Here is a 24,798-nt window from a genome sequence, read left to right as displayed (position 1 = left end):
GTCTATTGTACAGAACAGAGGAAGCCTCGCCGAGGCTGGGCAGCGTTGACTGTGTTGAATGTCTGGCCACAAAGCAAAGCTTCTCGTTTGGGTCTTCACTGAAACAAGAGCTTCTGGAAAGCGGTAATACTCACAGCTTTTGCATTTGTTTCACTCAGTGCTGTTTTGCTGTGTACGAGCAGGTTAACAAAAGTTAGGACTGATGGGTTTGCTGATGCTACTAGCATATTAGCCGCTGTTCCAGTGTGCAGAAATGTACGTGCAAATAAGATGTTTCTTTAAGCTTTGTTTTGCTTGATATGCTGTAGAGTTACAGTTACAGTTAATGGAAGAAGTGTTAATTGTATAAGTGTTGTGGAGGTTTTTTAAGAAAGAAAAGAAAAGGAAGGAATGGTGAAAAGATTGTTGGTAGGTCGGTAGATTGTAGTTTGAAGTCAGTTATTAGCCTGATGAGGAGTGGTACTTTAATCTCTAGACGGATTACTATACAAGTCTTTATTTTTTTGTGTTGTTTTTTTTTTTATTATTATTATTGTTATTATTATCATTATAATTATTATTTTAACCTGGCTTTATTATCACCCTCAGGTTTGATCCAGCTGGGAGATGTTTGCCACAGCCACCAGAAACTTTGTGGAGGAGGTGGATTATGGAGGTGTGCTGATCCCAGTGTCCAGCCTGAATGACACTATAGATGTCCTGACACTGGTGGTGAAGCGCAAGCGTTTCTGGTTCTGGCAGAAGTCCAAGTATCGTCCCACTGATTTTCACTTCAATGATATACTAGCAGGGGATACCCCTATAGAGCCAGGTAGACACCAAAGATCTCTACTAGTATATTAATTTGCTTTAATGTTTTTTATTAAATATCTGCAGTATTACAACTAATTTATTCTTCCAAGATCACAGAAAACTTGTCCCTGTCCACAGATACCAAAGAGACAGACTTCATCAAATATAAAGGGATATATGGTGACAACATTCAGGGAGCTATGGATGTAAATTTTGTCCACTCCAATGTGAGCCTGGAGGGTAAAGACTCTTCCAAACTCCAGTCATCCTTTGGTAGTTTGAAGAAAGAGGAAGTGAATGTGCAGAAGTTGCTGAAAGACTCCAAAAGCAGGTTAGTTCCCCACCTGTATCCACTTTCCTGTCCTGTACAGTCTGTTTTAAACAGGATTTAGACAGAAATATCATCTGGTATTAGGTCTGTAAAAGATATGCAAACAACAGAAGTGATCTTTGACCACTCATAAAGTTGCACACAAAACACAAGGCTCAGTTGAATATTAATATGGCCACATGGAAATGTCTTGTTTTCGTTTGGGATTTTATTCACACATCATTTTTTAATCCAAATCTTCACAGAATTTCAAGTCTGTATAAGTGTCATATCTACAGTCTATTTTCTTCTTTTTTTTTTATCAAAGAGTTACAATCAAACTGAAACTTCCCAAGAATTTTCCTGGTGAAATGTAACACTGTTTTTGTAAATTCAATGTCACAGGGTGCTGGACATGTCTCACTGTCTGATCCAGCAGACAAAGGAGAAGCACAGGCTGGTATTTGGGATTGTGAAGGAGCGAATTGTGACCACTATGCCCTGTTCGGTCATTGAGGAGGTGCAGCAGGGTGGACAGTGTGGAGGAGGACTGAGCCTCTGCGGGCCCAAGAGCCCTAAGGTAGAGTAGTAGCACTGAAACACGCATTGTCATGATAGTTTACATCTTTGTGATTTGCAGTGTAAGGGTTAATTTTACAACAGAAAATGTTCTATCAGAAAGAATTTAGTTTTTTCCATTTCCAATCTGTATGAGAATTCAGCCTCTTGCTGTTATGTGATATTTGACAAATTATTAGTAATGAAATAATTTCCCCTTTTTTTTGTTCTGCCTACATTCGCTCAATATAGTTTGATAATTTGTGTTCTTGCTATCCCACTTTGCCCAGAATGAGATTTCAGTTCTGCCTGCAACAGAAGTAGGTGGAGCTAAAGTTAAATAAGTAGAAATGAAACTTGTCACCTATGCCGAATTTTGTAATTGTGAATTGTTGTTGCGAAATGTTCAGTCTAGAGGGACGCAGACTGAAAACTGTGCATTTGCTGCTCATGTCTGAGATACAGTAGATAGATGAAAAGGTTTTGTAAATTAAATTCCACATAGGAGATATCAAATTGACATGTGATACACCTCCAAACAGGTCCATAACTGTGCAATTGCTTTCCCACCAGCTGTTACTCAGCAGCGGTTGGTGTTTTAAAGTTGATATTTTCTTTAAAACAGAACAACTTGTGCTGGAATTTGTAGGTTTGGTCTCAAATATCTGCTGTATTGTTCTTTCTGCAGGTCTCATTGAAAGAGAATGGGAGCCTGAGTATAGACAGTAATGTTACCATGGAAATTCCCATCAATACTACCATTGCCTATTCCCTCATAGAGCTAGAGATCAAACAGGATGGATGCTATGGTGAGATATCATTAACTAAATCCAAAGATTTGACCATAACAAATGATTAAACTATTAAAATATCTGAGTATTTGAAAAGTAACCTGCTGTATTTTCCTCAGAGTTGTGTCTGATGTCAGACACCACTGGAGGTTTTGAAGTAGACAGTGGTGTTCTTGCACACGATTCTGAAAATAGCTGCCTTCGACAAGGTAAATTATTGTTTTCTTTCTGCAGCTATGAAACATGTGACTGCGGATTATTGTTGCAGATGATGACGTGTTCAGTAAATGTGTGCAAGGTCACAAAGGACCTAAATAGGGTGGAGGCCCCCATTCTGTCTTATCAGAATGGTGTGATAACTGTTTGTAAACATGTGCTTTGACCTGATTATTTCAAACCCAAGAATCTATGTGGTTAGTTCGTATTGTGCAGTTTACTTTTTTTTTTTCTCACGTCTGGTTCAAGCTTAGGTTTTAGTGACAGGCTGATACACACATTTTGTCTTTGTAGGGAATGATAATGTTTTTTTCCTTCCATGGGCAGACCTGGAGCAACTTAATGATCATTTCCAGGTGCTGTCATCTCTTCCTGCTGCCACAAGGTCCTCTCTGCTCCAGCAATTCACAAACATTATGCAGGACAGAGCAGCCGTCAGTGCACTTCAGGATATGGTAAGTGGGACAGAGAGAGGTCTTGGCAGCATAGATGCACTATAATAATGTGGAGTTAGGACTCGTGAACTTCTGTTGCTCTGGCTTTTGAATGTGGGTGTCTTCCTCTGTCTCAGCTGGACCAGATGAGCCTGGAAAAGTCTCCTGCCTTGGCTGATGTTACAACGACAGTGTCTCAAAAACAGAATATCCAAGCCATTCTGGAGCTTGTGGAGCTGTCTGGTCAAGTGGAGTCAGCTCAGACAGGCCGGTCCACATCAGTCCTCACAGCCATTCACCTCATTAGCAGTGCCTTGGATGGTGAGAAAAGCTGTGCTCTGTGCAGCATTCATTACTTTGCCCATTGCTGAAGTGAAATGTTGCTTGAAGTCCTCAGTCTGTAAAAAAAATCATCATTTTAAGCTCAGGAGGAGAAGCATGTAGAATTGTAGAGTTCACACTGCGTGCAGAATGTCCTGAAAACCTAATTTCCTTAAGTTCTCTTTTCATCCTGTGTGTGGGTCTTTGTCTTTCAGAGATGACCAATGGTTGTCTTGATGTCTTGGGAATGTGCTGCAGCCACACAGTCTTACAGACAATGGAGCTATTGGTTAGTAAAGTCAGTTTTCACAAAATGAATTGTTTTTTTGTTTTTTTGCTTTCAAATGATGCATCAGTGATTGAGCTGCCTGTTAACTGTCTCTCACACCCGTTCCAGGTGCAGAGCATATCAGGAAATGGAAAGTGTCCTCTGAGCAGTGCAAGACTGACTGCACTGACGGGGGACATCTATGAAAATGCTGAACATCTGTTTGCCTCCTCTAATGTGTCCCTGAAGAGAGATGGGGACACAGTGAGGGCAGAAATAAACCAAGGGCCAGGAAACCTTCCTCTGGTGCTGTGTATCGCTGTCAGAGGTCTTGCCTCATTAGCCCCCTGTGTTTAAACCGAAGATGCCTTTATATCAACCAGAAACTTGAAATACCACACTGGAATGCAGTGAAGGGGATCATATACATATTTAGTGTTATTTATCAGATAAGTGTTTTTATTCTTTTTGGTGCGATGGAATGCCCTTTAAAACACTATGGCATTTTACTGTAGGGTAATTACATAGATTTCCTAATGTAGAAGCAATAAGTCAATTAATGCCTTAGTCAGTGAAATGACAATCATTGATCAATGTCATCAAAGATTTTAATAAGCAATTAGTTTAGGTCATGGATTTTGGACTTTGTTGGACAAAACAAGCATTTGAAGCTCGGGGGGATTGTGAGGGGCATTTTTCACTGATTTTGGATTTTATAGGAAAAGAATATTAAATGACCAAGTTGTAAATTAATCAACTTTTAGATTATTCAGTAAGCAAAGGACAACACCCTTTAAGTTCTCACTGGCTGTGGCATAATGTAAAGTAAACACTAATTATTTTCGGGAGGGTCTAATGTGATGTCTTAAGCTATAGGATATCTATGCACTTCAGTCTTTATGGCTTTTGATTGTTTGTAATACTTTTTCACCTCTTTATTTTCCTCTATTAAGTATTGTTAGATCAAATATTCATGAGTTGTGGAATTTTTGTAACACATCCACACAAAACTACTGTGCTCCAGAGACATGAATCTTCGACTGTTTTTTTTTTATGTGCCAACTACAAACCTCATTCTGGACCACTTGAGCATATTGTTTTATGACTGTTTAAATTTTTTATCCAGTTTGATTGCACACGTCTTAATGTGTTATTTCAGGTTTTAAACATAGTTAATGATCTTGGAAGTTGTTTCAACTTGATACCTTCTATCTGTATCTTTCTTTTATGTTTATCTCTATGGTGCAAAAAAAAAAAGACCTTAATATGACAGCATGAACTATTTCCTTCTCTACCTGCTTGCTAACACATGCTCAACACAGCACGTTTGTTGAGTAAATCTCCCGAAAGAACAAAGCAAAACCAAAGCAGATCATTAAAAAACACCAGTTATTTATTTTACATCTGAAAATACATCTGAAATCTTGTGTAAAATATACCTTTTTATAAGTAAATATGAATTTTATTTAAAACAGTTAAGTTTTTAGTAATATCACATCAAAAGGGATGGTTCACTGAGATGCAGTACCCTGCTGTGGAAAGTTCTTCTTCCAGACAAACAAACACAGCACCGTCAACTGGTCTAACAGTCCAAAACACATACATGATCCAAATGTCTGACAAACAATCAACATAATTAATGTCTGTTGTGCTTGAGTGAAAGAGAGATAATGGGTAAACACTACAGTATTACTATTCTTCCTGTACAACATCAAACAGTGACTGGCATGACATGTTCCTTTTATTAAGGTTGAACCGCAAAGAGGCCAGGACCTAGAAGAAGCCTTCACAAGGTCTCAAAAATATGACACTATTCTACATGAATGACGACAGGTTTGTAGTGACAAATGAGATGACGTACTGGAGGCATAAGCACTGTAAACTGTAACACTGAGGTATCGTCCTTTTCGATGAGCAAGCCCTCCTCATATTTGCAGAATAAATACACTTTAGCTATCTTACATACAGATGTAAAATTAAAATAACATGGACATGGCAAAAACTGCTTTTGCTTTTAAAACATGCTGACACACAGGCCAGTAATTTCTTCCAATTCATTTGAATAGAAAGTGTTCTTTAAAAAATATTTTGCCAATAAGTACACTTCCTGTGTGTTGTGAGTTGCATAGTGTGCTATTAAGGAATCTGGCAATTCAGATCAAGGTGACTCTGATGCTTTGTGCAAGACCCAAATTCACACAGGGCTTATGTCCAATACTTTGTCTGTGTGTGCAGTACCAGGTTGTGTCCCCTTTCATCCCAGGCCTAGAAGCTCCAACAGCCTCATCCATCCAGCGGGGGGTAGAGCATCAGTAGACCCAGCTGACTGGAACCCACTGTGGCTCTATGAATAATCGCTCTACCGCCTCTTGCAGCTTGTCAAAGGCCTTGTCCAGATTGTCATTGACAATAGTCAGGTCAAAGTAGTGGCTGTATGCCCGCCGGATCCTTGCACTTTCATCCACAGTCTTCTTCAAATCGTTCTCCTAGTGCAGAAAGAGATTCAGCCCATTACAATGACAAAGGCAACAACCATTCATGAGTAATGACTACTGAAACTCCCATTAATATTTATTAGAATTCAGACAACCTTAAATCCACTCAAAACTTACTGTGAGTAGTTTGGTAGTAAGTCCAGCATCTACTACAGCTTTGTGCATAGCTCTTAGTGTGTCCAGCTCAGGAGCAGCAATAAATACCACAAATGGTATAAACTCAGCAGTCTTCAACACTTTCAGGGCCTGAACAAAAAACAGAATGTCACAACCAAAGCTTTGGGAGAAAATATCTACACACCGAGTGTTCGTGCCTTAAATTAACCTGAGGGTTGACGTCTAGGATGCAGGTACGACCCATATCCACCACTTCGTGGATCGAGTCAATCTTGGTGCCATAAAGGTTGCCATCGTACTCGCCGTGCTCCAGGTAACGGCTCTCCTTGATGTCCTTCTCCATCTCTTCCCGTGTTACAAAGCAGTAGTTCTGGCCATCTTTCTCCTCTTCTCTTGGACGCCTTGATGTGACTGAAGGTAAAAGGTGAGGAAAGGTGTGACATGTACCCTGGCAGGAAATCTTCAAGTAAAGACAATTCAATTGCCTCAACTGTCTGTTTCACACACTCACAGGGTACAGTGGTTCCGTATCTCAGAGGATTCAGGACAATAAGTCTGTTCTTTAGGCTCCTCCTGCCAACTCCCTGGGCTCCAATCAAGACGAGCGTTTTCCTCTGGAACGGTGGCATCTTTGCTACCTCCTCATAGATTTGCAGTTCAAAACGGTCAAACTCTGTTCAAGGCAATACACAGGCTGAATTAGTACTGTATTATCATCTATGCATTTAGATTCCTCCTTGTCAAGATCGCTTGTATGTAAGAAAATGAGAACTAGTAGTGATACACACCAGCATTCTTGGCAGTGAGGTACATCATTTTTTTCTTCTTTTTCTTTGCTGTTCGAGTTCCACAGAGCATCCCTGAGCCACATACAGAGAGAGTCAGGTCACCACAAGGTGGTGCTAAACCCAAGGGATGTTTGACTATCGTGATAAAATAAACAAGAGTAATTGATTATCATGGTGTGAAAGACAGAACACCACTTGTACTGACCAGTACCAGAAATGTCCCAGTCTCTTCTCACAAAAGCTTTCCTCTTCTCCTCCAGGAACTGACTGGGGATGAGGCCAGTTGCTCCACCAACAACTTTGCGTGCCTGAATGGAAATCAGAACAGTTGAGAGATGAGAGATTTCACATACAAATCAAATACCATGCACAGGTATCAGTCACAAACATCTTCCTCCTCATCTTTAGCTGCCTCTTGCAACTTCCAACAGGCAATATTTGTACCAGAACTCCCAATTAGCCATGCAGCTCCAGTCAAAGCAGCACTGTGGTTCACAATCACAGAGCTATGTGTGCCTGCTCACCTGCCACCAGTTGGGGTCCTCCTTGTTTACTACATGGAGAATGTCTCCCTTGATGAAGGCGAGACCAGCCTCTTTACAGGGGATCAGGTTGTCTGTGGTCGGGTTATAGTTGAAGTGTGGCTTCAGATAAACCTACAGTTTGGGGTGTGAACAATACATGAGACAGTTAAATTACACTAAGAGCAAATACAACATTATTGAGCCATACCTTAAATCCCTACTCAGATGTACAGTAAGATACTGTAATATTGTCACATTTTCTTGACAATATTAATGAAACATTTTATCATCAGTTACATGGCTGTAGAACAAATTAATAATATATCTGATGACTCTTCGTGAGTGCACGTCCACTTTCTTTTTTTTTGCCATACACCCATGTTTGATAAAGTAGTTCAAAGGAAGTTGCTTGTGTTCCCTTTCATAAGTGCCGAGAATATTCTGATACTTTTTTTTTTTTTTTTATTGCACCATGTTGGATGACACTTTAACAACTCGTTCCCACTATTGGAATTGTCTGTTCTGCATTTGTACATTGTTCTTGCTGTCAGTGCTCTAAGGACAGCAGGCTGAATGAGGTGGATGGGCATGGACCAGATGCAACTTTTAAAGATTCACTCATGAGATCGCCCTGAGCAGTCGGGAAGATTTCTAACAAAAACAACTTTCAAAATAGGGTTGCGGACAGATAAATCACATAAGTACCTTTTTCCCACTCTGAGGGCATAATTCACAAGTCAAAACTCTTACCATGACTGAAACCCAACAAATACATAAGCAAACAGTAGCATGAGATCATCTGATCCTCCTGGGCACAAAGGTCAGTGTCTGACATAACCCTACATACTGCTCCTCAGTGTCAGCTGCTGTGTGTGCCTGTTACTGTAAGAAGGAGGGGGGGGGGGGGCTACAGTGAATAGAGTGGTGTATGTCCCAGATAGTGTGTGGTGTGTTATTAATAGACCCTCTGAGGGCTCAATTTTCAGAAGCCTGGCATTCTAAGATTGGCCAGGTCAGGCAGCTCTCACCCAATCCCTGACAGGTACAGTACAACTCCTGAACAGCCTCCAATACACCACCACATACCCATCACCACTGCTGTATCCCTGTACATTTACAGAACTGATTTCAAGAAATGTTAGATGAGCACACCAAGAAATATTGAAAATAAACTTATTTTGCATGTATTCTCCAGTGCGACAGGAATATTTTTTTCCCACAAATAAAAAAACCTAGACAGGAAATATAATATACAGCATCTCTCTTCCTCACCTGTGGCAGTGCTGGTGTGTCTTTGTAGCTTGGCAGGACCTTGAGTGTGATGCTCCCACTGCAGTCCCTCAGCAGCTCCTGGAGTTCATGGGGGTTGCTGCCGACCTCACGACCGTTCACCTCGCGGATTATGTCCCCGGTGTGCAACATGCCCTGTCTGTCAATCGAGCTGCCGTGCAGGATCCGTGCGATCACCATCTCTCCTCGCTCCACACGGAACGTCACCCCCTGAAAGAGAGTAGCAGTCATTCGGTATCGTACATCCGCACTTCATAAATCGTAGAGGCCTATTTCATGGGTTGGTCAGTGTGGTTGCTGTGAAAGAACTCACTCATGTTGAGGTACTATGTGAAAGTGAGTCACTATTCTCACAGCTGGTCATTAAAAGAGGACGTGTAAAGAACCTTACAGCCTGACAGGAGCATTACACGTTTCATCTGTAGAGCTGCGGTTGATATACATGCCTGGCAGACTTACCAGTGGTTCCCCAGCTTTCTTCTGGATGCCAATCATCCTGACAGCATCAGCTGGCATGAGTGAACTGGTCAACAAGGCATCGCTGTTCACCGCAGCATGGGGCATTTCATAGCACTTTGCAGCCACTTTGTCATGAGCCTCTATCAAAGACTGAAGCAGAAAGATTGGCGGAGGAGGAGAGAGAGAGAGAAATAGAGACAAAAATAAGACTGGCTCATAATCTCTGTAGCTTAAGACATCTTTAAGTACATTTCCAACAGCTTCTTCTGAATAAGAAAGATAGCAATCACAGCTACCATGTGATACATCTACCAAAATACTAAAAACTAACAGTGACTGGAACAGTAACAAGCATTTCATACAATAACACGAAAGAGTAAAGACATTAATCACGTTGCTGCACACATTCCTTTGACCTAAACCTTTAAAAAAAGATGCTTTTATGACTGCATTGACAAAGGATTCATTGTTAAATAGAGAAGATAAACCAGTCTTGTTCTTACCCTAGCAGCCACAACATAGAGTTAGCATTGGTCAGAGACTACAAACTGCATCAGCAAATGTGAAGATTTTCTGAAAGAGTAGGTGACACAGTCTTCTCCCCCTCACTTTACCCACATAACTCAGCCTGCTATTGGCCCGAGGAAATACACCCCCACCCTCCCATGCTGCAGCTTGCAAGTGGTCGAGAATATAAAGAGCGACAAAGAAAAAGAGCTGCTTAACAGGCACTTCAGAGAAAATTAGGCAATGGTTGGAGTAAAAAGCTCTACCATCCATTCCCACACACATAGAACACAAGCTAGACTATTCATTCTATAAATCTCTGGTCTATTCATCCCCATTTGAACCCAGCAACAATTGTGTACAAGAGAAACGAGGCCTAGGATACCTTAAAGTGAGGCTCCTGAAGGATTTTGGCAAGCTCCGCAGCGGCAGCATCTTTTTCTGGCAGGTTGTTGAGGGAATCCAGGATCTCTGTGACCAGCTGAACATTATCATCCCGCACGGCTTGTAACTTAACTTCCTCAAGACGCTCATGAGCCTACACAAAAAACACAAGACTGTGTTGAAAGATGTTCATCCTAGTGAAAGGGATTTTTTAAAACAAAATTAGGAATGGAGAAAAATGAAGTTACAAATCATCATTTTATTTGCTGATCGTAACTCCCAAATCTGTATTTTTGGCTTCGTTTTTTTAGTTGGGGTAAAACAGCTGTAGTGCTGGGCTGACGCAACACACTCACAGACTTTATTCATGAGAATTTATGATATATCACAATATTAATTTAAATATCAAACCAATTGTACATCTTAACTTTGAAATATATAACAATATATATCATGTTCCAAGAAACTTGGTTTAGCAACTGTTGTGTTATGTTGGCACTACCGAGATAAATTAGATCATATTGTTACACCTCATCTGATGACACTATATTGTGTCAATTGCTACTCTTGTGCCCACACACTGTAAGTCAAATTACAGTGATACACCATCAAAATGCCACATTCTTCATCGAACTATCACTGTGATACACAGCAGACAAAGGGAAATTAACAGCTGAATATTCAGCATCTATCATCACATTCAAGGGGCTCCATTTCACATGACATCAAACCAGAAACTACATATGTGCAGGAAATTATCCAATATCTAAGGAGAGCGATGCTCTGTTTGTTAGAAATGAGGGCAAGAGCTTGCCTTTGTGACAGGTTTTCTATAGAAATCATTCTATTTATAGATGCAGTAGTTGAACCTGATGACCTCAATCTGCATTGGAGATTTTTTCCTGTTATGTAAGCCATTTGTTCATCATGCTGTCAACTTCTTTTAGCATGTGAAAATGTGATTTAACTGATGTTAAAAGGTACTTTTTCTGTCTATTTTACCAGAAATATAAGTTGTGAATGTTATACTTTCATACAATTGTTAATTATAAGACAACAGGAGCTGTACTGTACAACCCTGTTCAAAGTACATATGAAGCTTATTTCGCTCCTCTAATGATGGGAAGTGTTGTACCGCGCCCTAACTGGGAGATATTTCCTGCAAATAACATGACACTGAAACTGTGGGCACACAGCAAGATTAGTTCATGTCACGGGGTATAACATTACAAGACAGAGTTCGTTTGCAGGTACACATCCTTGTCCAAAAAGCACTGCAAGTTTTGCTTCAGGATTAAAAATAGGTTGGTGAGCCCCATTTGGTACAATTATCAGAAAGAGTTAAACATCATCTTGGAAGTGTAGTGACACGTGACACTTACCACATTTGCTCCTCCTCTCTACTATAGCCAGAGCTTGATGACCAGCTAATGAGATTATGACTCTGAGTATGCGTACATAAGTATGTGTGGGTATGTAGCACTGGAGTAGCTGCAGTGAGTGTATGCATTACCTTGGCAAGGGAACGGACGATGGGGCTCTCCATGATGCCTCTGAGGAAGATGAGGTCAATATCTTTGGCTCCTGTGCCTGATGGCAGGTCTTTCAGGTTGTCTAGTACCTGCTGCATTGCTGAAGAGAAAAAATACACATCAAAGATTGGTCTAAGAGAATAAAAACCACACCACTTTGGGCTAGAGATTTACTGCTTTGTGAATACAGGGAGAAATGTCCGTGACACAAAAAGCTTATTGCCAGTAATAATGGAAATTAAAATTCTGAGCCAATGAAAAAACGGATGAAAAAAACCAACAAAACAATGTGACTATAATAAGAGCTAACAAGGCAACAACAATAAGTGGACAGTCAGTCAATGGGCCAATTCACAGAGAACATCCCTCATTTCCATTGCAGCAGTAACAAGCACGCAGAATCACAAAGGAATGGTTCTACTAACAGGTCTGCCTTGTAGAGGCTGAGAGCACATAGCAAGAAACTAACAACAAATTAACTGGGTTTGCATAAAAAGCATGAGACATACAGCTAGTAGTATTATTGACCAATCAACTTGACACCATAAAATGAATATCATTTTGTAATTCCCTGTAATTATCTGTCCATAAAAATAGGATTTGTTATACATTCTGTTTTTTTTTTGTGTGGTCCATTTGCCTTTATCTCTTTTTCACACAGTTTGAAAACGTTTGAAAAGAAGTAGAAAAAAGAATGAGGTCTGACAGGATACACTCAGAATACAAATAAATGTAGTCACTGAAGAACAAACTAAAACATTTGGCCTTACAAATAGTTTGGTTTGCAAATACATCATATGTTAAAAATTATTTTTTGGGGGTTTTTTGCTATGCGTGGCAGTTGTGTTTCACAGAGGGTGACACAAATGTGAACGTTTACAGGCAGCAGCAAACACACCCACACAACTATCTCTGGGCAGTGAGCACAGTACTGTTCAAATGGTAATCAAATGTCAACAATCAAAATTTTGCACACAACATTGCAACAGTTCCTTTGCAAAAGACTCATTAGAACTTTGTCTTCGACGGCTTACCTGAGCCAGACTTTGCATTGGCCACAGTCATGTTTATTATTCCTCAGCTCAGGACGGTGAAACTCTCTAGCACGGTCAAAAGCCACCCAACTGCCTGCTTATAGTAACCAGTGCAACTGGAGAGCTGCAGAAGGTAGGAAACCTGCTCAAGTCAGTATATTGTTTACTAAGATCATCACAAAAGCCATGTCAAAAAAGAGAAGCAGGCTGAGACATTTGCCAATATGTATTTCTGCAGAACTCATATTGCGGAAAGAGAGGCACAAAATCGCACAGAAAAAAAAGGTTTTTTGCCTTGGTGTTTATGCACATGTTAACACAGCCAGCACTTGTGAATTAAGGGAATGACAAAGAGAGCTATTGAATGAAAAAGGAATGAAAAAGGGTCTACCATCTGTCTGGCTAAAGGTTGTGCCAGCCATACACAGAGAGGCCCCTGGGACTGTACAAACATGCTGTCCCAACAGAGTGAGGCAAAAACAGATATGCCACTGCCTTGTAGGTAAGTGGACAAACAAGTACAGACCACCCCATTAAACTGTAAGTTGTGAACTGTATAAACATCATAAATGGAGGATTGTAGTCAATGTCAACAAAGACAGCAAACAGCCAGATAATCATGCAGAGGTAAAAGGAAAAGCACAAATGGCATAAACTCACCTATAAACTGTGCTCAAATCATGAGTGCAGCGGTCCGACACGGAGCCCCACGTTTTCTACAAAACACTCATCTGGTACTTCTGGGCTACAGAGAGAATGGGGAAGAAAAAAAAAAAAAAAAATCACATTACAATTATTGAATTGTCCCAGACAGCCTAAGACCCTCCTCGGTATTGATAAAATCACCACATGCTGGTAAGTAAGCTCCTCTCTACCCCAAGGGTGCCTTCATTGCCCTGGCATTTCCTGTTCATTTAGTAGTATTATAATGCAGCCATTCCAGTTGTCCAAACCAATCAGATGACCAATGGCTGTTTAAAAATACCTTATTACTACCACCAAGTCAGATTAAGCTCCTGAAGAGTGTGACTGTGGGAGATTAATTGGGTTCTTTGGATTTAAAAAGATCAAAAGTCAAAGCTGTAACTACAAAGTACATTTCATTTGTATAGGACACATTTCATTTTTGTGGTCTAGTTCAGTGAATTAATACGATTGTAAAACTTGTTTCCTGCAGCAGTTGTTACTGTTCTGCAGCTACACTGAATACTGTTTTGTATTATACACAGCATATTCCATGTGCAGAAACATGCAGTTTTCTGCAATTCATGCCTAATACGTCCAACGTAAAAAAAAAAAAATGATTGAAACACAGAACAAACAACTAATAATGTTCATTACACAAACCATTTCCTAATGATTAAAGAATAAGACTGACTTAAAAAAAGAAAATAAAAAACAGGAGGTATGCTAGGAAATTGGACAGGTTTATAGACGTTAGACTAACTTTGTCAGTGCATTGCTTGTGATGGTATTAAAATGCTTTAAAAGTGCATCAAGTCGTTTTTTTGAGTTGAGCTGAAATGATTAGTCAATTAATCAATTTGTTGATTGAAAGAAAAATAGTTGGCAATGATTTTGATGATCAATTAATCTTTTCTGTCATTTTTCAAGACAAATTGTGAAAAAATGCCAAATATTCTCTTCTTCCAGCTTCTCAAATGAGAGGATTTTTAGCTTTTCTTTGTGATATATCGTTGTAAAGTAAATATTTTTGGATAATTGGACTTTTGGTCAAACAAAAACAGGACATTTGACGATGTAATGTTCGGCTCTGCAAAGCTGTCGTTTCTATTTTTTAATAACTTTTTGATACTTTATAAATTAAGCAATAAATCTGCAAATGAATCAGTGATGAAAATATATACTAGTTGCAGCACTACTTTTGAGTTAACTGAAAAGGCAGCATGGACACTTCTTTGCCTTTTAACACATTATTGAGCTACAAATTAGACAGAGGCCTTTCAGGCAGTTGTATTATGTTTCTCTTGTATTGTTTTGCATTTGAGGAAATGTTTAGGTAAGACATCTGACTAATGACATAATGGGCATAAAATCTAACAGCAGGGCATATGTTACATTAAAGAAAGGGTGACCTATAATGCCATTATAAAACTATGTGACTCCAACTATCAAGATACGAGATAAGAGTGTGAGAATCTGTGACAACTTTGACTTCAGATACAACAGCAACAACATATAACAGCCACTCATGTTGAGTTCATTCACAACCCTCAGAGATTAAAAACCAGGCTTGTTGAATAGGGCTCAGATGAGGCAAGAAGCACACAGGTTGGTTGAGACAGTGTACACCGCCTCCACCCGTCCTACATGAAACACATGAGGAGCAGCCCGGTAGGAGATGAGCGCTCGGTGCTCATGGTGGCGAATAGGTTCGTAACGAATCGTTCTTACGTTAACCGAAGTCACAAAAGTTACAACTTTCAACCAAAACTTTTCAAGAGTCTTTTCAAGAAACATGTTGGCTGCAGTGAGTTGAACAATTGCTGTCACGTTACACCTACACGCGTATTGGGCACGTGTAGCCACATCCAATATGAACTAATTTAGTTAGAATGGTAACTAGCCATTGGCAGCTAATTGGTAGCGATAAATAGACATTTAAGTGTTAACAAACAGCGACTGGATATTAATTAAAATTGGTTAAAGTGCGGCTACGTGCTGCCAGGTCCCTATTATCGTTGATTCCACCGCTGCCCGTCCCGTTGTAAGTTAGTGCTAGCCGTTGCTAGTTTGTAGCTCATTTAGGCGAGTTAGCAATGCTAATGACTTACAGCAAACACTAGCGTGTGCTTACACGTGTAAGACATCTTTCAGACTGACGTATAATATTGTTACCTTAAACTAACAGGCAAGTCGGTAACATTAACCCAACTACCTTCACTTGTTCGTGTTTTCTTGCAACGTAGTAGTAGCAAGGTACCGTTAGCCACATGTCCACTCTTTAGCCAGTTAGTAGCTATCAGTAATATCATGTGGCTCAAACTAGCTAGCTGCCGCTAGCTGGTGGTACAGTGAGAGCCGAGATACCACAGTGTCCTAATGAGATTGTCGTTTAACCGCCTGGAGAAATAAATTAATGATACTTTACCTAATTAAATCAGTATCATCCAGTCACGCTGCCATGGTTCCCTTCATTTCAAAGTTTCGCAGATCACTTGCGCAACAGTAAGTTGTTAGTGCATTTCCAGTGAGCCTTGCCTGCGCCCCTTCCCTCAGTTCCCCGTGCACACAGCCTGTGCCGTGTTAATGACATCCAATGCCGTTCAAGTTATATCTAGCCTATTGAATTCCTGTACTACCCACCCATCTAATTTACTGTGAACACTACTCAAAAATAAATACCTGTAGTTGAGAAAAGTTGTTTCGAGGTAAACATTCATTCAAAGCATTCATGGGTTCGTCCAACATTGTTTCCCCATCAAACCAATTACCTGAACCGTTATAAACCCTCTGGCTGCTTTTGATTGAAAACTGTACATACTCACTGCTATATTGTCAGTTGACAGCTCACTAAAGCCATTTGGGTCACCATAAATCCAAACAAACAATGGCCCCCAGTTTGTCCAGCTACCATGGCTTATATCTGTAGTTCTTTAAATATGCTTTACTGGATGTGATTCTCTATTCGTTGTAAATGAAGAGTACCAGTAATGGCAAATTTTTCTTCTAGCTATGGCAAAACATAATGTATCAGTGACAATTGCTTAGCATACAACATATTTAAGAATTAAACTTTGTGACTACACTTACCCCATTAAGAAGACATACTGTAGATCTTGCATCTGTTAATGGCACCAGTCATATCATATCCCCACATCTGGCTAATAAATAATTGAATTTGTACCACCGTCAGAAGGACAAAAATAAAGCATCAAGCATTACCCCATTCACCAAATCTGGTAATTCAGCTGCAATGAAGCTTCAAAGAAACCAGTTTTGCCAGCTTGCATAGTTCTATTGAACCAGTAGCTTGGACCAGGTGTCAAAACAGAGTTAAGCAAATTTTCAGTGTTACGTGATTCGCTTTTGATGTATCCAGGTCACTTGATGGGATTAAACTGTTAATCTGTTTTCAGGCAGAGTGTAGGTACATCGCAGCAGGTTTGAAATAACAAGTGAATGCAACACTGTGGTGTACTGAGTTTATTATTCATTTCTGTTTTTTTTCTGCCTAAATGGAATATTACCAGCAGACATGAATTATAAGGTATTTATCCCAGTTTAAAAATTCTCTAAAAATGTTTTGATGCCAGTTCACCAGTAGAGAGCACTGTTACTCATGACACACAAGACACTGTACAACATGTTATTAGATAGTACTGCTTGGTGCTTGTTGAGCCAAATTAGCCAGAGTGAGATGATAGGACTATATGTTTAAAACATGTTTTAGTGTAACACTGGCAGCATTACAGACCAAAGTAGTTGCCATATGCAATGTTTATTTCATGCAACACATGTTTATTTCATATCAGTAACAGACATGGCAACAGTTTTATGGTAGTCAGCCTCGATATGACACCTCAGGCAGCATCACCACAATGACACCCCATCATATCTGTAAATAAGGAAGTCAGTAAAAAGTCTGTTTTTAAGCGTGTTTTTGTAAGAGGTTTTTGTTTCTATACACATAAAAGAGGAACACCAATTATTTGAATCCAATACCACCATTAACTACAACCTTAAAATCACCATAAAATACTGTCAACACTTCTTTGACACAGTGTGAACATTAACTGCACATCATTATCGTCACAAGAATAGAATAGCATTACACTAGATTGTATGGATGTTCGTATTTTTCCAGTATCTCATTGGACATGTTTTATCATGCATTACCATCATTTATATTGCATAAAATTGACAAAGACAATGCAAATTTGTGGGAAAAAAATAGAGTGGATATTAATGCAGCCTAGCACTGTAATTTAAAAAAAAAAAGTTACCTGGCATAGTTAGATCCTGGAATACTCTCGGTGCTTTCCCGCACCAACACATCTGAAAATACAGTATCTGGAGCATCTCTTTTCCCATACCTATGCATAAAAAAAAAACAAGCAACACATCAACACACCTTTGCATGTACTTTTACTTCTTATTTTCTTAAGCTATAGTATTTTATAGAAATTCAAGAACTGACCTCTGTCTTGTGATGAGGTTGATGTAGTGTCTTAGTGCAGAATAATATTTGGCAAGGTCCTCAGCTGGTGCGCCTTCCCGGGGATTGGTGGGCTTGGCTGGATATGCGTCTATGCCAGAATGAATACAAGACAGCAGGCAGAGAGCCAGCATGCTCAGCGGCATGGCAGCACTGGAGCGAATCCTGGATCACAGGGAAAATGATTAGTCAAAATGCATAGTAAAAAATAATGATCAAATAATGTCACAATGCCAAATCAGAAATAGAAGCTCAATATTGGACTGATACTGACACAGTTCATAAACTATAAAAACTGCATTAATACTCACTGACTTTCAAACAAAAAGTGCAGACAGAACGCTTTTCAATGAAAAAGTGACAAATAAGAAAATATCTGGCTTACATTATAGCGTGATACTTAATACTGCTGTCGTCGGTTTTCTCTGGTCAAGGCACCTCTGTCTGATTCCCAACATTGCCCCACTTTTATACAGAGTGTGTGTCATGTAGGGAGGGAGGGTGATTTCATTCACTCTTGGGGCACTCCTGAGATATATCTACTGCCTCATTAGTTTAGTAATCCTTGAATGGCAAGGCAGTGAAATAACAAAATAAATCTTGATTACTACTAACTCAAATGAAAAACATAGCACTGGTTCTGTTATTTTCCTGTAATTGAATTTATCAAAATGTTGATTATTTGAGTTAACGTGCTTTGAGGTTGTCATTATTACTGGTTTACATCACCACAAACTTATGTTTTACAACATTATCAACAGATTTAACTACACATCAACTCGCAGACGCCGACAGAATTGATTCATGTCAGTTTGACAAGTAGTGATTTTATCTTGAATTCTCTTTTCAATATTGAATACAGTAAAAAGTTTGGAGAGCTGAAAAGTGTATACCTGATCACAGCATGTTTTACCCTTTTGTTCAAAAATAAATATTGGAAAGTGGAAAGCCTAAAACTTTTCATCTAAATGGATCACCAGAATAACAAGTTCATTAAAACTAATGATGCACAACTTGAAGTGGCCGATGATGGTCTGTTGTTTTCACATTAATTTGAAATATGTCCGATGTCCTGGGTGCTTGGAAAGATGGTGTTTCACTTTAAAGAGATATGCAGAGGGGGGGTCTTCAAACATTTATGAATTCAATTATGAAGTAATACTCTTAAATATATAATCCAAAGGCAGCTACAGTCCTTGTTATCACATGATGATATCTGTGGTGTCTTGGAGTTATACTTAATCGATTCAAGGTTCTAATGGGTTGAAAAACTGCTTCAAAAGTCTCAAACTCATTAAGAAAAGTGATCAGTGTAAATCCATTGTTTTTAGATCACTTATCATGTATCTGATCTACTTGACTGCAAAATAGTGACCCTACTTTAAACATTCCAGACTGACATACAGTTGTCTTAAGACAATAACTGGGCCTTTTTCGTCAAACCAACAAGCATAGCTCCAAATTACACCAAACCATAGAAAGGACAGTAAATCACACAAACTTGTTAAATTTCAGTTCCAGTTGATAGAGGGCACAAAAAGCTTTCATCCTCTAAATGGTAAGATGACTTTAATGATAACTATTTTCTATGAAGAGCACTCTACTGAAATTTGACAGTAGACTGGTGCTGCTGTTTCATATGACAGTCATGGCAGAACTCTGTTCCAGGAAAAAACAGAACAGTCTGTGCAGGTAAAGTACTTTAAACTATAAAATAAAGAACTATGAACTTTCAGCGTGATATTACACTATGAATATCCAGATGCTGTATAAAAAAATGACTTATTTCATTCAGCAAAAAGTGTTAATGCATTTTAAATAAAAGGATTTTGATAGATGCAACAAATCCAACTGTGTCTCCCAATCTACCCTTTTGATGTTCAATACAAATCTGCCACAGCATGAATGTGTCAAAATTCCTTGAGACCAAAAGCAATAAAACATCATCCAAATTCAAATCTCCAAATCTCCACAGCAGTCACTCCCTCTTCAAACATGAGACTTACTCTTGCTTGCAACAATAAAAAAAAAAAAAATAAAACAATAAAATAAAATATGCAATTATACTTTACTATTACATACTGGTCATACATTTTTGGAGTAACTGGTGTTTTACTACCTTAGTACTATACCTTTACCTTATTTTAATACTTCACAAGTGAGCACCAGGTGGCTAAATCACAAAGAGCCCTTTAGGTGTCACGTCTGATGACACTCCTAATAAACACCCACCATTGAGAGAAAACCAAAGACAGTCACCAAATGCCAACCCACCTGCAGGATGCAGGCTGATATCAAAGAACCTAAATACTCACTTCTTTTATTTGTTTTAACACTGCAAATACAACACCACAACTCTACCAGCAGGGCGGGATTGAGAGGGCAAGGAATCGAAGCTGAAAGTCTCGGTTGAGGGTTATGAATAAATGATTTATTCCCAGTCAGCTGCATACTGAGGAGAAATGAACAACATATAGATAGAACTAGGATTGCATATACACAAGTGAAAGGTAAGCTTCATACTGGTTATAAATGTTATCCATTTCAGTGAAAACAAGTGCAATGAAAGGACACATTTTGTGCCACCCATTGTACCTGCTCTGCAACTGCTGTTTCCAAAAGCTAACGAACCTCCCTGTTCTTCAGTCTCCTCCATCATAGAGTATATTACGCATGGCCATAAATGGCTACACAGCAGTTGGTGAAATGGCTCCGCGGTTAATGAGAACATTAGCCACAATAAAAGCTTTTGATTCACACACTGAACTAATCTTTTTCTTTCACTTGGTTTAATACAGTTTGGGGCGTAGCAGGTCTAACAGCTTAAGCAAAGGGTTGCATTAATTGGTTTTGTATAATCTCACACATGTGCCACCATTATCTGTAAATACCATGGAAATGGTGCAATTTAAAATAACTATTTTTTACAGTCCATCTTTGGTTAAACTCTAAATATTTAAGTATGAGCAACAATTTCAAGTCCAAATTGTTGCATTTGGGTGGGTTTTTGATGTGTTTCCTGCTGGAAGTTCTGTTACCTGAAGCTGCTGATATTCACTATTTGTTCATCCGTTTTAGACAGAGTAAGTATAAACAACCATAACAACAGGCACAAAAACGTTCAAACACCAGGTGCTGTCAGGCTCTGTGTGGGTATCTCCTGCTTCATTACATTTTTACATCTAGCTAATGTTCTGATCCAGCATGACTTACAGCAAGTCAATGAAACGGAATGGTCACTTGCTAGGAAGTTATGAGTCAGTTGTGTGTGTGTGTGGTATGTGTGCATGCACCTATCTAGTATCTTTGCTTCTATTCAGACTCTGATTCTCCACAAAGAAAATGCTCATTTGCAGGTATTTGGATCTAAATAAAAGAAAATGCACTTTTTGAACTGTGTATTTTATTGTGACATCATCAAATTAAAAATGTTGCATAGCTTGGTATTATAAGATTGCACCGATGCAGACTGTCAAGGCTCTTTGAGTTGTGCAAGTGCTGACTGACCTACCAGTATGTTACCAATTCACTGACCGATCTTTTAGCCCATGTAAGTGCTGAGTGAATGCATGTCATGACTTTGGCCAATAACGTCTCTTTTCTTGGAAGCAACAATCTTTTTGCTCGATTGGATTGAAGGCATCAACTGCAATAGCTTGTTTTGGTAACCCAACGTAATCATTTCTTTCGGAAAATGTTCTTAAAACCTCATTCTTTGCACACAACAAACTGCTCAGTGAATTGGATCCACAGGTGGAAGGTGAAAAAAGTACGTTCACCAGAGTTATGTACTTCAGTACAACTTTGAAGTTCTGGTGGTTTACTTGAATATATTCATGTCATGTATTTTTATTCTTTGGCTCCACTACATTTTAGAGGAAAATATTTTATATATATTAATATAACAATATATTTTTTATAATTATTTCATTTATTTTAACAGTCTAAAAAAGGGACCATTCTTTGGAGTTAGTACCTTTATTTTTTATACTTACTGTGTACAGTTCACAGCTAGAATTTTGTATTTCTGAAGAATATTTGTATAATATAAGAATAAGAATATTAGAAGAATAAGATTATTTGTGTTTTTTCCAACTGTACTTATAATAATCTTATAATAATAATAATAATAATAATAATAATCTAATATAAATATTGGATTAGATTAATATTATCTAAAATATACAAGTAAATATTTAGACAAGTTTTTAAATGATATGGAACAGTTTTAAAATAATTTATTTTGAACCATCAAAATATGTTAAAACATTTTTTTCTTCAGCAAACAAAAAACATCAAACATAATTTACAAATATCATATGATTCCCTATAAAGGTCAAGTAATATAAAAAACGTGTATATAATTAATCAAAATGATGGGGCAGTAATTACTACAGTATATCTGTTGCATAAGACATTAATCCACACCAGTCTGTCAATTCTCAACGCAAAATGTGTTGTTTTATTGTCCCAAGATGAAGTGTGGTATTTCTACTCACAGCGATGGGAAAGGATGAATCCAACATTGCAATGAAGTAGTTAAGTCTGTGAACAACTTAGATGATTGTCTTGTGTTGTCACTTTGTGACGTCAGCATCATATATGAAGTCTTCTGGTAGTTTCTCAGCAGGTATGCGCCTCAGCTGCTCATCATACCTGCGGAGAGTCCAGAGTTTCTCCAGTTCATACACGTCTCTGGTCTCTGGCAGCATGAAGTGAACAACCATATTACCTAAGGTGAAGGCAAACGGACACTAGTAACGACAAAAACAAAACACCAGTGTATATAAACAACAGTGTAAATTGGACACTTAAAAGATAGGATCTCTGCATTTTATATACCAAAGTCAATACACATCCAGTCCTCTGTATCCTTCCCTTCTATCTTGACATTTGGATCTTCATCTTTCTTCAGAAACTTGTACTGGAGGAAAAGCATCATTTGTGTAAATTTTAAAAACACAGGCTGAACATATTAACATGTGACAAAGAGAGAAAAGGCATCATTTACCACTTTGATAGCATAAAGTGCCATTGCGCGGAGGTGTCTCGGTGATACACCACTGACGACAATGAAGTTTTCAGCATATTTGATCTGGTCTGGAACTTTGATCACACAGATGTCTACCGCATTTTCCTGACGTAGTAGAGACACCAGCGTATCTAGAGTGAAAGTCTCTGAGAGTCCTGGAGAAAACAACGGTGAAACATTTCGTCTGACAATATTCAAGCATAAATGTGGCTCTACAGTGTCTGGATGCAACAGCACATATCTTTTTTTCGACTCACTGCTGAAACAGATAAACGCAGTCACACACAATAATTAAAGCAATGCAGGTTTACTGAGGTACCTTATCCATTAAAGTAACTAAAGCTACAACTAACAACTTTACATTATCCATTAATTTGCAGATTATTTTCTTGGTTAATCGCTCTATAGTCAAGTATGTAAAATGTCAGAAAACAGTGAAAAACAAAGTCACTATTCCTAAATCTGAAATGATTAATGAATTGGTCAATTGACAGTAAAGTAATCAGCATTTAATTTGATAATCAACTAATCGTTTGAGTCACTTTTGCTGCAAAAATGCCACAGTTATAATAAATATCTTGAAATATCTTTGAGATTCTGTTGTTGGTTGGGGAAAAATGCAATTTGAAGAGGTCACCTCAGACTCTGGGAAATTGTGATGGGCAATTTTCCATTTCTTTTTCTGATATTTTATCAATAAAACAATTAACTGATTAATTGGGAAAACAATTAGCAGATTATCTGATAATGAAAATATTAGTTGCAGCAAATTCCTAGAGCCCTCGAAAACCCTGAGGCATGCAACTAAGAACTACTTTCATTATCAATTTATCAGTAGATTATTTTCTCACTTTGTACGGACAAAGCAATTGATCACTAATGTCAGAAAACAGTGAAAAATTGATTTCCCATAGTTCGCAGCAGTGCAAAATCCAAAATCAACTGACTGACATTAATGATGAAGACAAGCAACAAATACTCACATTTCAGTAGATGAAACCAGAAAATGTTATTTTGATGAATGATTAATCGATTAATAAATTAATTGACAATTTCCTGTCATTCAATAAATTGATTAATTTTTCAACTCCAACTTCATTTGTAGTAATGGAGTAAAAGTAACATATCCTCACATTTAACTCTCAATCTATTAATCGATTTATTGTTTCAGCTCTAAGACTAAACACCTACTCACTTTGACTCGGGGCTCTGCTGTCACTGTCCATCTCATGCGATTCCTCTTGAGACACGCCATGGCCCCTCTTTGAATTACTGCTTTCACTACATACCTCTGAATAACATCTCTTTGTGTCTAGATGACCGGTGAAAACATGATGCCATCGCTGACATGAGGCTGAATTCGGTGTTAAACGTCGAGGTGAACACAGGCTGCGACACCGAGCTGTGGGGATTGAACAGACGCTTCTAAAAACACCGGTTTGTTCAAGTAAAACGTGTCTTTTAATCACCGGTGACACCAGTGTCTTACAGCGATTGAGGATACTCATGATTTCAACATGTACAACATTCGTAAAAGTCTGAAAGCAATCCACGCGTCTATCAAGGGCTAAACTAAAAACAGGAAGTGATTGTCGCCCTTGGCTTTTGATTGGCTCGCCCGGCTTCTTTGTTGGTTTCTGGGCCTTGCCTGAAATAAATGAAGAGCAAACCCTATCGGTCACAACGCTCATTGACCTGAGAACTCAGGCTGGTGATTTTGCAAATCAGTATACTGCATAAATTGCCCTGTGATTCATACTTTGCCTT

At 38.7% G+C, this 24,798-nt stretch overlaps 3 protein-coding genes across 8 annotated transcripts; 1 reads left to right on the top strand and 2 right to left on the bottom strand.

Moving 5' to 3' along the window:
- Positions 1-4,960, top strand: gsdmeb (gasdermin Eb). Its single transcript, XM_056381148.1, has 10 exons — positions 1-123; positions 589-811; positions 931-1,123; positions 1,508-1,682; positions 2,349-2,469; positions 2,571-2,660; positions 2,995-3,122; positions 3,239-3,422; positions 3,638-3,711; positions 3,820-4,960. Exons 2-10 carry the CDS (start codon positions 607-609, stop codon positions 4,045-4,047), a joined length of 1,398 nt encoding a protein of 465 aa, XP_056237123.1. The 5' UTR covers positions 1-123; positions 589-606; the 3' UTR covers positions 4,048-4,960.
- A 102-nt stretch (positions 4,961-5,062) lies between these two features.
- On the bottom strand, positions 5,063-16,088 carry pals2a (protein associated with LIN7 2, MAGUK p55 family member a). 4 transcript variants are annotated; one of them, XM_056381143.1, is made up of 14 exons: positions 15,933-16,088; positions 13,481-13,565; positions 12,821-12,962; positions 11,768-11,886; positions 10,256-10,408; positions 9,364-9,513; positions 8,887-9,114; positions 7,615-7,746; positions 7,296-7,398; positions 7,091-7,162; positions 6,814-6,975; positions 6,511-6,713; positions 6,303-6,431; positions 5,063-6,176 (listed from the first exon to the last, which is right to left on the bottom strand). In XM_056381143.1, the coding sequence occupies exons 3-14, from the start codon at positions 12,849-12,851 to the stop codon at positions 6,000-6,002; spliced, it is 1,659 nt and encodes a 552-aa protein (XP_056237118.1). In that variant the 5' UTR covers positions 12,852-12,962; positions 13,481-13,565; positions 15,933-16,088; the 3' UTR covers positions 5,063-5,999. The 4 variants fall into 4 exon arrangements, with proteins under 4 accessions (XP_056237118.1, XP_056237119.1, XP_056237120.1 ...); XM_056381144.1 differs by having other exon boundaries at positions 12,821-12,944; XM_056381145.1 differs by lacking the exon at positions 12,821-12,962.
- A 1,939-nt stretch (positions 16,089-18,027) lies between these two features.
- Positions 18,028-24,633, bottom strand: malsu1 (mitochondrial assembly of ribosomal large subunit 1). 3 transcript variants are annotated; one of them, XR_008828346.1, is made up of 5 exons: positions 24,227-24,632; positions 23,011-23,186; positions 22,842-22,923; positions 22,499-22,731; positions 18,028-18,164 (listed from the first exon to the last, which is right to left on the bottom strand). XR_008828346.1 is itself a non-coding variant. In XM_056381870.1 (4 exons), exons 1-4 carry the CDS (start codon positions 24,537-24,539, stop codon positions 22,577-22,579), a joined length of 726 nt encoding a protein of 241 aa, XP_056237845.1. In that variant the 5' UTR covers positions 24,540-24,632; the 3' UTR covers positions 22,221-22,576. The 3 variants fall into 3 exon arrangements, 2 of the variants coding, with proteins under 2 accessions (XP_056237845.1, XP_056237847.1); XM_056381870.1 differs by lacking the exon at positions 18,028-18,164 and having other exon boundaries at positions 22,221-22,731; XM_056381872.1 differs by lacking the exon at positions 18,028-18,164 and having other exon boundaries at positions 22,615-22,753; positions 24,227-24,633.
- Between the last annotated feature and the right edge of the window lie 165 nt (positions 24,634-24,798).

This window comes from Seriola aureovittata, chromosome 7, assembly GCF_021018895.1.
Source record: "Seriola aureovittata isolate HTS-2021-v1 ecotype China chromosome 7, ASM2101889v1, whole genome shotgun sequence".
In the NCBI taxonomy this organism is placed as follows: domain Eukaryota; kingdom Metazoa; phylum Chordata; class Actinopteri; order Carangiformes; family Carangidae; genus Seriola; species Seriola aureovittata.
Note: the sequence above shows the minus strand (reverse complement) of the source record. Positions and strands in the feature narration are given on the sequence as shown.